Genomic DNA, 11,540 nt, shown 5'->3' on the forward strand with positions numbered 1-11,540 from the left:
ACTGGAGTAGGGTATGGGTCCTAGTCCTGTATGACTGGTGTCCTTATAAAAGAGAAGATACAGAGGAAGGACACCATGTGATGTCACAGCTGCAAGCCAAGGAATGCCTGGAGCTGCCAGAAGCTAGGAGAGAGGCGTGGCACAGGTTCTCTCAGAGCCTCAGGAAGAACCAACATGGCTGACAGCCTGCTCTCAGACTCGCAGCCCCCAGAACTGCGAGGCAACAAATTTCTGTTGTTTAAAGACACCCAGTTGTGGTATGTTGTTACAGCAGCCTAGGAGACTAATACACCACAGGAATCCGTTAAAGCAGAATCTCTCTGCAAAGTACACAGATCCTAACATTTTGTAAATTCTAAGCGGGAAGTAAGTCCTTGAGTTTTGGATTTGGAGAGCTGAAGCATTTTTGGCAGTTTGCGTTGATGATCCAAACATCGCATTCTAAAACTTCCATTGTTGTCTTCATTTTTGTCTTTTCAAGCATTTATGAAGGGAGATACAAAACTGGAAAACCCTGGTGGCATAGTGGTTAAGTGCTACGGCTCCTAATCAAAAGATCGGCAGTTCGAATCCACCAGGTGCATCCTTGGAAACCGTATGTATGGAGCAGTTCTACTCTGTCCTGTAGGGTTGCTATGAGTCGGAATCGACTCGACCGCAACGAGTTTGGTTTTGGTTTTTATACAAAACTGATGCCCCGTGGGGGCAAAAACAAACCCTATTTCTTATTCTGGGGGGAGGGGGACACATTTTAAATAGCATTTTTCAGTTGTGAGAATTTTGAAATCCCATAATCAGAATAGTTTTTGAGTTGGTAAACTCATTCTACGAAACTGATTCAAAACATTCACACAAGGTTCTGTCAAGTCACGTATTTAAATAAAATTACTTTAAATAAAAGAATGCTAGCAAGCAACCCCTGAAATACGCTGTGGTTTTGCTCATTTTACGTTTGCTATACCGGATTGCTATACATTTGTCTGGCTTCACGATGCAGCCTGTTATTGCAGATTTAGGAGTAGCCGTTACCCTTGACAATTATAAGCAGGTCCTCGGGTGGGGCAAGCGGTTTGCAATGGATTACTAACAGAACAGCTGGCGGTCTGAACCCACCAGTGGCACTGCCGAAGAAAGGCCTGGCAATCTGCTCCTGTAGGGACCACAGCCAAGAAAACCCTATGGAACAGTTCTACTCTGTAACACATGGGGTCGCCATGAGTCGGAATGGACTCCTTAATGGGTTATTTTTCTTGGTCTTTTTTGACAATTAACAGAGGAAATAAATGGGACAGCAAGGTGCTGCGAGGGGTGTGAGGGAAAAACAGTCTGAGTAAGGCTGCATAGTATTGGCTCATGCCTACCTTCCCCTGCAAGAAGGTCCAAACGCCCTCGGCCCAGCAGCAGGTGGGGAAGGGAGACCAGAGGGCAGCGGACACAGAGAAGCCTCCCCATTGAGCACAGTAAGAAGGTGACCCGCCCGCTCACACAGCACCCAATCCGAAGTCATGCTCTCCCCCCGCCCACTACTGGAGCGACCTTTCTCCGCCCTCTTTCTACCCACCAACCAATCCGAAGTCGGGCTCTCCTCCCCGCCCAACAGTACACAACCCGGTCACGCTCTCCGCCCGCCCACTACCTGAGCGGCCTTTCTCCGCCCCTCTTCCTACCCGCCAACCAATCCGAAGTCGTGCTCTCCGCCCGCCCACTACTTGTGCGACCTTTCCCCTCTCCTCGCTCCCCCTTTACGACAGTTTTCCGGCTAGCTTTGCGGCCGCCGCTGCCGCCTTCCTTAGGTGCGGGTGACCCAGCGGCGCTTAGCTGTCGCTGTGGCGCGTGCTGCTCTCGGTCGAGGCGTGGGCTGGGCGGCCGCGGCCTCTGGGCTGGGATGAACCGCGCTCCCGGTGGAAGCAGGGCAGCCGAGCCGGAGCCATGGTGAGTGCGGCCTCCCGGCGCCCTAGGCCCAGGCTCCCCGACGACCTCGGCCCGGCCTCGAGGAGGGCTGAGCTTGTCCTCAGGAGCGCGGGCTGGGCGAGAGCTCCGCGCCCCGGGCCTCGTCCCCGCCGCCGCTCGCAGCCGGGGGTCGGGGATGGTGGAAACGCGCTCGATCCTGCCTGCCGTCCGCGCGTCCTGTCCGTCCCTCTCCGCCGGCTCCCGTGCAGAGAGCGCTCCTCCCGCCCTTTTCCCGTGAGGCGAGATGGGCCAGCGGCGCTCAGAGAAACTCGTGTTCTCGTTAATCCGACCCAAAACCAAACCCCCTGCGGTCTCGCGGATTCCGACTCATAGCGGCCCTACAGGGCAGGGCAGAACTGCCCCCTAGGGTTTCCAGGGAGCGGCTGGTGGATGCGAACTGCCGACCTTTTGGTTTGTATCTTAACCACTGCGCCACCAGGGCTCCTCCTAGTAGATAGTCCCACGTTTATCCTTGAAAATGCTTTATCAGACCTTCCAAGAACCGCCTGTGAGCAGTTCTTCCTCTTCTCCCACAAGCCTTATTTCCACTGCTGCGGAGACAGCTTTCATGTGACTTGTTTGCTCGGGGATGAAAGAGGCGTTTTCAAAGGGAAGAAATAATCCTTTTCACTATTTTAGAAGTAAATAAGTCGACGTGCCCTCTTGTTCCATAGTGGGAATCCCAACGAGCAGTGGTTTAAAGGATCATCGTGCAGGATATTTTCACCTTGTTTCCCCCATCGAGGTGAAGCCTGCAGTGGTTGGGGATGGGCGAGTGGGCATGACGGGCAAGGACGGGACTAGAGAGGTAAGCACTTACCCTTCTTCCCTTTACCAGGCCAGCACAGTGGTAGCGGTTGGGCTGACCATTGCTGCCGCCGGATTTGCAGGTTGGTTACGGTTTGGGAGTGGAAGTGAAGTAGGGGAGATTGGAGATTTGCTTGTTGATTCTTTTGCTTTCGTTTTTAGGCCGTTATGTTTTGCGAGCCATGAAGCATGTGGAACCTCAAGTAAAACAGGTTTTTCAGAGTCTGCCAAAATCTGTAAGACTAAGTCAACATTTTTGCCAATTTTTTGCTGAGGAGGGTAAATTTCCAAACATCTCTGAAGTTCTTTTCTTGACGCCCCTTCTGTCTCGCTTCACAAGAATAGACATTCTGAGCTTCATAATGATGCTATCCTCAAAAATCCAGGGTTATGTGACAGTGTTGGGGGGAGTTGCTAACACGTCCAGCGTCCAGTGAAATCATCACTTCATTGCTCACATACTCTTAACTGCGGTGTCATTCTGTTTACCTTCTCGCCTTCCCTCTGCTCCGCATCTCAGGCCCAGAGGCCTGTAGGGATCTAGTTGTCTGTTATTGTCAGGCCCCGGCAGCCCCTACCTGGACACTTGTGATTAACTGCAGACAGGGTGTGGGGTATGATGCATGCGCTGGTCATAGCACGGTATGTGGTCACAGGAGAGAATGAATTTGGCTCTGACAGCCTGTTATGTGCATATTGTTCCGTGTGTTTGATGGAATGTGACAGAATAGGATCATGGTAGGCTTCACCAGTAGGTTTCTGACCTAACAAGGTCAGAGGACCTGACTGCCTGTGTTTTATTAGTTGCCTTGAGTCTCATAATACCCTTGAGCCACTTGGCCCAAGAGACTTCTAAATCCTTGTCTTGAGGCACTTCTTATTTTAAAACATATTCTCATATTCTCAGATCAATTTTTACCTAGACCCTGGCTAACTTGGAATAATCTTTCCTTCGCTCCCGGAATAACTGGCTTTGAGTCCCTGCTCAGTTTTCTTACATTTCCAAGACAGTTTAGGTTGTCTAGAAAAACAACGGGTCTATTTAATGACATTAAAATGTTATTTGTTGCTACTTGTAAAATTAAAATACCATGGGAATTGCACTTAAAAGTTCTCTGAAATGACTTTTTTATTGGTTCTGTGAACGTTTGCAAACATTTTCTTAGCAACTCTCTTAATAATGCATTTCCTCTTTCAGGCCTTCAGTGGTGGTTATTACAGAGGTGGATTCGAACCCAAAATGACAAAACGAGAAGCAGCATTGATACTGGGTGTAAGGTACAATAATCCCTAATGTTTTTAATATTTTCTCTACAACTCTAGAGATACGAGGAGATGTAAGAAAGAGCTTCTCTCCCTAACTAGAGGGAGTTAATGGGGGTGTTGCCCCAAGAGGATTGATATTATCAGTTCTGCTCAATGGGCCTGCACTGCTCCTTCCTTCCATGGGCATTTTAAAGATCTAGATACTCTGCAAAAATCAAGAGAAGGCATACTGGCACATAGCACTTTTTCATTTATTGATAAATGTATCAACAGATGACCACAGTGCTCAGTACTCTTTATAACCAGTTAACACACGTTCTGTGGTGGAATTCTGCCTTCGTTTGTAAGGACTAAACATGCTGTCCTTCTCCCTGAAAGGACTGTTGGGGTTAAAGCGCTTGGCTGCAAACCGAAAGGTTGGTGGTGCCAACTCACCAGCTGCTCTGGGGGCGAACGATGTGGCCGTCTGCTTCTGTAAAAATTACAGCCTCGGAAACCCTATAGGACAGGTCTCCTCTGTCCTGTAGGGTCGCTGTGAGTTGGAATAGACTCGACTGCAGTGGGTGTTTTTCAGCATACTTCCTTTTCTATAAAAGGACTGTTGTAATGAATGTTATCTAGTTGAAGTAAATGTTAAAGAAAGCCTTACTTTTCTAAGGAGCAGTTAGTTCTGGTTGAGAATATTGATCTTCCTAGTGTGATAGGGAAGAGGTTCCTGAGCCTCTTTTCATTCTGTTGTGCGTTGACTTATGGCAGTTTCATAATATCTTTAATTGGGTTTTAGGAATTATTTTTTGATGTGATTCAGAAATAAACTGAAGTAAACAATACCTTTTTTTTTTTTTTTAATTAGCCCTACTGCCAATAAAGGAAAAATAAGAGATGCTCATCGACGAATCATGCTCTTAAATCACCCAGACAAGGGTACGTGGTCATTCAGCTCTTGTTACACGTGTTTTTGGAGTGACTGTTAATAATGGAATAATTTTACATCCAGTTCTTGGTGGTCATCGTAAGGGAAATGCCCAGATATGTGTGTGAGCACTGTCTCCAAAAGGGGATGCATTTTAGTATCTTGAAAGAATGCTGAATGAAAAACGTATTTACAGAACCATGAGCAGATCTAATAATTTACTGTAGTGTGGAAGCAGTGATGAGCATTAATGCTTTGAGATCTGCAGTTCTGAGAAAATGTGATTTATAATATTGACAAAGGCATAAATTTTGGTTTTTTTGTCTACATTCATGAATGAAATGCTAAATTTGTTAATGAAATTAAAAATGTAATTGTCCCCCATCTGTGAGACCCTTTGAACTAAAGATGCCCTAAATACAAACCTACAGGGTGTCATTTATTAGTTCCTGATGTGCTTGTAAGCAGCTCAACAGTTTTCCACCTTTCTTGGTTGTGCTGAAAGAAAGCAAATTAATTCCTTTCGGTACCAAAGTAATAGAACACAAAACCCACGTTCCAAGGCTCAAATCCTTTTAGTTCTATAGGAGAGGACTTTCATTAAGGAAGAAGGTTTTGACAGTTTCCGTAAGATTGCAATTGTTTGGTAATCTGACTCAGCCTCTTTTACAAACTTTAGCTTCATTGCCTGGAGGGCTTCTGATTCAATAAGTCTGGGGTGGGGCCCATAAATTTTGCATTTCTACCTAGCTTCCCTGTGTGGCACATGCTACCTGGCTGTAGGAGGAAAGCAGATTAGTAGGATGACACCATTAAGGGACAGTTTATTAAAGGAAAAGGGAAAACCTTGAAGGACAGAAGAAGGAAGATCTAAACTAAACTGGAGACTCCAAGGAAGCTCAGACAGAAGCCTCTGAAAATAGCACAGTTTGGAGACAGCTTGGTGCACTGAGTTAGTGGTTGTTCCTGACTTGGAGTCACCATGAGTAGGTTAACTTATGCTATTTTCTAGGCACATAAGTATGTCTTTTTAATCCCATTTCGGTCAATTTTTTAAGCTTTGGAAAAACGTCATTTTTAAAGAAATCCTCCTGTGAATTACCTTATCTCACACTGGTCAAATATATTACCATTTCTGCTAATTTCATCTCTCAAGACAAGCATAGGGGTCCTTGAAACAAGAGTAGCTTTTCAGCAAGCAGAAGTTGAGGATCCCCATTGTAACTATTCCTTTTCTCTTTCTTCCTGTAGGAGGATCTCCTTATATAGCAGCCAAAATCAATGAAGCTAAAGACTTACTAGAAGGTCAAGCTAAAAAATGAAGTAAATGTATCATGAATTTTAAAGTACATATTAGTTTACGTATATGAACGGGTCTGACTTTTTATAATAAAATGGCTCTAAGCTTTGATTTTTAAAAATGATATAGCACAAGCTAAATCAAAGCCTTGGTATAATTTTTTTGTTTAAATTTGAGAATTTTATATCAGATTATGCACTAGCTTAGAATATTTCGAGATTGTGATTTATAGATAATGTATGCCACCTGAACAGAAATATACTCTTTTAGCAAATAATTTGGTTCCTAAGGCACTTTTTAAGGTAAAGTGAACATAGTAGTCCCTGCTTTCGAGGGACCCCGGGTCTTAATGGGAGACTGACAGGTAAGCTGTTAATTAAAACACAAAGTGATAAACGTTACAATAGAATTAGCACAAACTGTTAGCATAGGGAACCATCTCATTGGGAGGAAAGGCTGTTCAAGGTCCATAGATGCACATTGTAAAAAGCAAAGGCCTACTTATGTGGAATCTTGTATTTAGCTGTAACTCTAACCCAAGAAATTGACTCAGCTATGTATGTAATATCACTGACAGAACTCAGACTTCGTACATTCATACAGTATGCTAAAAACAGACTTGAAAGTACAGGTCCTGTTTCTAATCAAGAAAGTGTTTACATTGTATTCAACCCTTCAAGATACTGATGATTGATAAATTATTCCTTTAATTGGTTATTTTTGACATAATTAAAGTTTTACAGATGTTATCACCAAGCATAACTATTATCAAAACTAAAAACTGAAACGCCCTCAGTATCAAAATATTCTGCTTAGACTCTTAAAAATTTACACACCAGTAAAGTTACATGACATCTGAGGGCGAATGGCTTACGGTTGGTCTAACAAAGTATATAGAGTATCACAAGCATCATCAAACCAAAGCCAAACCCATTGCTGCTGAGTCAGTTCCGACTCACAGCGACCGTAGAGGACACAGCAGAACTGTCCCATAGGGCATAAGGCTATAATCTTTACAGAAGCAGACTGCCGCCCCACCCCCACCCCGCCGCGTGGCTGGTGGGTTCGAACCACCGACCTTTTGGTTAGCAGCTGAACGCTTAACCACTGCAGCACCAGGGCTCCTATATCCTAACCAGAGGACCTGTATAAAATCTGAGGTACATTAGCAGTCTGGTCACCACGCGGATTATTTATACTGTGCAGCTCTAAGATGAGTAAGTTATACTGCCTACCCTCTAAACTTCCTTAAATCTCAAAAGCTCTCAATTATTAACAGAGAACACAAGGAATTTTGAGGTAATATAGTAATGATGTTTGTGTACAGTGACTCTTTTTAACTCTAGACAAACCCTCATATAGTATGTGTAAATAATTGCATGTGTTGAATACAAACAGAATACTGTTCTAAGACATATTAAGACAATGGAAGACATTTTAATACTAAAGAGCACAGCAGAGCACATTTTCTTTTACAGTGATCAGTTTTATTTTCTTTAGGCTTACCTTTTTCAAGTAGAACGCAGAATCCATATTTCACTAAAGGTTCAACCTAACATTTTTCTTGGAAAAAATTTGTCTGTATGGACTCTAGATCATATTGGGGAATAGATGCCAGTATGATCTAAAAGAGAACCTTTATCCTTCAATGGTTTTCTGTCTTTAAACAAAATACTTGATCTGTAATGCTAACATTTATTGAGTACTTACAATGTGCAAGCATTGTTAAGTATCTTCCTTTTCTCAGTAAATAAGCTACTTGCTATTATGTAATTTTACAGGTGAGGAAACTGAAGTTTATGGTGATTAGTAACTTGTCCAAGGCCACATGCTGACTGAGAAGGCTGAGTGACCCCGGTCTGTCTGAGCTGCAGAGCTCCATGCCTTTAACCTCCATGCTGTGGTCCCTCTCTCTCATCCTAGTAACCCAAGGTGTACTCCTCGGTGGTGCTGAGGTGACGCTGGTACCGTCTAGCGTGGACCCTTTTTTAACCAGTTGTTACAAAGATTAGCAGTGCTTGGAACCTGTTGCTGTCAACTCAATTCTGACTCATAACAACCCTAGAGGACAGAGTAGAACTGCCCCATAGGGTTTCCAAGAGTGGCTAGTGGATTTAAACTGCCGACCTTCTGGTTAACAGCCGAGCTTTTCACCACTGCACCGTCAGGCCTCTATCAGTGCTTATCCAGAAATACACTGAAGAGTGTGTGGGTGACCGCACCACTAGGAAAGGGAGGGAGGTGTGTGGGTGACCGCACCACTAGGAAAGGGAGGGAGGTGTGTGGGTGACCGCACCACTAGGAAAGGGAGGGAGGTGTGTGGGTGACCGCACCACTAGGAAAGGGAGGGAGGTGTGTGGGTGACCGCACCACTAGGAAAGGGAGGGAGGTGTGTGGGTGACCGCACCACTAGGAAAGGGAGGGAGGTGTGTGGGTGACCGCACCACTAGGAAAGGGAGGGAGGTGTGTGGGTGACCGCACCACTAGGAAAGGGAGGGAGGTGTGTGGGTGACCGCACCACTAGGAAAGGGAGGGAGGTGTGTGGGTGACCGCACCACTAGGAAAGGGAGGGAGGTGTGTGGGTGACCACACCACTAGGGAACAGGGCGTGCAAGTTTCAGTAATTGTGACAACTCCTCCACGTTTTATGGGAGAGGCAACTAAAGGACATGCCGATGGTTTCCAACGCTGTACAGCTAGTGAAACTAGAATTAGGCCTTGGGTGTGTTTTCCAGGTCACTGTGTTCATCTGTAAATGGTTCTCTACATATTCATATTCAGTAGGTACACCTGGGGGCATTGCTATCCACAGCCTTAATACTGGATCCGGTTTCTGTGTCCCTACTTAGCCTTTTCCCTTTTGCCTTCATGGGGCCTTTGGGTTGACATTAGATGAGTCCTAAGCTGCTGTATAAAAACTTGGCTTTGCTGGTGGTGAACATGGGCTATAATCAGTGATCCTCGAAGTTAAATATCTTTAGAGTTTTAAACAAATTCTCTTACCTTCACATATTTTCCAAGCGTTGGGATTACCTATAGAAACATTCAAATGAAGACAATAGTCTAGTTGTGCAGATTAGTATTCCATGAGACCCAACCCTCTGAAGAAAGAATTGGGGACCCATGTGAGAAAAGGAGCCCTGGTGGCACAGTGGTTAAGAGCCCAGCTGCTAACCAAAAGGTCGGCAGTTCAAATCCACCAGATGCTCCTTGGAAACCCTATGGGGCAGTTCTACTCTGTCCTATAGGGTCGCTATGAGTCGGAATCAACTCGACGGCAACAGGTTTTTTTTTTGTTTGGTGTGAGAATAGGTGCCCGTAAGCCCTTACCTACATACCCTGCTAATTCTAGAAGCTTGGTTATATGGTTTTCTCTGCCATCATTAATTTGCTATACTGTCACTTACAATAAACAGAAGCAGTGAGGGTAGAAGACAGCTAGAAACAAAACCAGTGAAAAATAATTGGGAAAAACTAGGGAACTGGATTCTTAACACAAGGGCAAAAAAACCCTTAAACCATTCCACACTGAAAAAACTCTATACAGCACACTGGAAAGCCTTATATCAAAAATATTCAAAAATAAAATCCACACAGGCAGAATGCTTCATCTAAAGAACAGTCGAGTTGTAAGTTTTAACACTTTAGGCTAGAACTGTTGTTACATTGCTGTAATGACTGAGAATTGATACGGTATCTTTCTGTTGACAGTGACCTATAGATGCTGGCCATGTTAAAAATTCCAGTGAAAATTCAGGACTTGGCTCAAAAACTTCAAAGAATAGACTATGACAAAAAACAAACTAAATTTGATGTCAGCAAAGATACTATTTACAATGCTTAGATTTTTAGTGATCTCAAGAATCTGGGCTGAGAGTCACCTCGAGGACCAGGAGACTCCAGTGACCAAGCCGTGCGTCTTGTTGCTGCACCTTATGCAGGTGCTGTGTGTCAGCCTAGAGCCAGGTGTTGCCTTAGCAACAAGATGAGAAGAGCTTGCTGACCCGCTGACAGAGTAGGAGTCCAGTGCTGAGGTATAATCTGTAACCTCTTAACACTGCCACCTTAGTGCTGTTTCAGTTAACAGCATGTTTATATGACATTTTTCTTTACAAATAAAAAGAGCAAATAAGTTGAAAAAGGTTGAAGTGTAAGCTCCAGACAACAAGTCTAAATTGTTTTTTCTAGAAAAACTGAAAAATTGTTTAATATGGTCTCTAAACTAAAAAATGAGAAGGTTCATTTTACAATTAATCCATTAAGTAAAAAGGGTACAAAACACGCAGAAAATATCCATGTAATTTCACCTAAAAAAGAATACACCAATCATTGAAAATACAAAGAAATTTGAGAAGCTATTTGGTACACTTTATAGTGGGCCATAACACAGGGAACTCAGTGACCAGTATTTGTCCTTGTTTTTGGATATCTTTAGGTTACATACAGCCTAGTTGGAAATTGTTGTGAAGGACACAGAAAAAACAGTTTTAGCTCAGCATAATCCTTATTGAGAATGCTTGGAAATATGCTTAACTATTCCTTGGGGTCACCCATGACTGGACTCGAGTTACGTTAAATACTGAAAGGGCCCTTACAATCAACCAGTCCAGCCCTCTCCATTTAGAGAAGAAATCAAGGCTTTGAACCAGTTCACTCATGGCCAACAAAGTGAAACTGCATCAAACCCGAATTTTTAAAGATTGGTTGAACCAGAATGGGAAAAATTAGGGGTCGAAGCCCTGCTAGGATCCTTATCTCCTTAGAACAAGGGCAGTGAACATGTTGCACTGCAACCAGATCTCTTGCCGCTGGATTTTGAGGGGAGTCAAACAACACTGCACCCCTTTCAATGTGTCGCTCTTCACAGCCCGGCCAACAGTCCAGTCTCACCCGAGTCTCCCATACCACAGCTTCGACCCATAATTTTCTGTTCAGGTTATCTTTCTGGATAACCCAAATTGTAAAAATTTGGGTCTGTTCTGGTTTCGCTTTGTCAGCCATGGCTGAACCCGTTTGAACCCCTGCTCACATCCTAATTAAAAGCTGACACAGGGTCAGTCAACTGAAATAAAAAGGATTATAACAGAATATTATGAAAAACTATACTCCCAACAAATTTGAAAACCTAGAGGAAATGGATAAATCTCTAGAAACACACTACCTACCCGAACTACAACAAAGTGATGTTGAAAATCTGAACAGACCCATAACAGGAGAAGAGATTGAAAAGGTAATAAAAAAACTCCCAACCAAAAAAAGCCCTGGCCCAGATGGCTTCGCAGGAGAATTCTACAAAACATTTAC

The 11,540-nt window shown here is 44.0% G+C and overlaps 1 protein-coding gene across 2 annotated transcripts; it reads left to right on the plus strand.

Moving 5' to 3' along the window:
* Positions 1 to 1,801: 1,801 nt before the first annotated feature.
* DNAJC19 (DnaJ heat shock protein family (Hsp40) member C19) lies at positions 1,802 to 6,513 on the plus strand. 2 transcript variants are annotated; one of them, XM_023736829.1, is made up of 7 exons: positions 1,813 to 1,932; positions 2,625 to 2,695; positions 2,789 to 2,840; positions 2,920 to 2,993; positions 3,956 to 4,035; positions 4,877 to 4,947; positions 6,188 to 6,513. In XM_023736829.1, exons 4-7 carry the CDS (start codon positions 2,940 to 2,942, stop codon positions 6,256 to 6,258), a joined length of 276 nt encoding a protein of 91 aa, XP_023592597.1. In that variant the 5' UTR covers positions 1,813 to 1,932; positions 2,625 to 2,695; positions 2,789 to 2,840; positions 2,920 to 2,939; the 3' UTR covers positions 6,259 to 6,513. The 2 variants fall into 2 exon arrangements, with proteins under 2 accessions (XP_004382359.1, XP_023592597.1); XM_004382302.2 differs by lacking the exon at positions 2,625 to 2,695 and having other exon boundaries at positions 1,802 to 1,932.
* The last annotated feature ends 5,027 nt before the right edge of the window (positions 6,514 to 11,540 follow it).

This window comes from Trichechus manatus, unplaced genomic scaffold (genome assembly GCF_000243295.1).
Source record: "Trichechus manatus latirostris isolate Lorelei unplaced genomic scaffold, TriManLat1.0 scaffold00092, whole genome shotgun sequence".
Classification (NCBI taxonomy): Eukaryota; Metazoa; Chordata; class Mammalia; order Sirenia; family Trichechidae; genus Trichechus; species Trichechus manatus.

Coding starts and splice junctions, on each gene's coding strand:
- DNAJC19 (XM_004382302.2), top strand. Junction 2,841..2,919: donor TGCTGCCGCCGGATTTGCAG/GTTGGTTACGGT, acceptor TTTCGTTTTTAG/GCCGTTATGTTTTGCGAGCC. Junction 4,036..4,876: donor GCATTGATACTGGGTGTAAG/GTACAATAATCC, acceptor TTTTTTAATTAG/CCCTACTGCCAATAAAGGAA.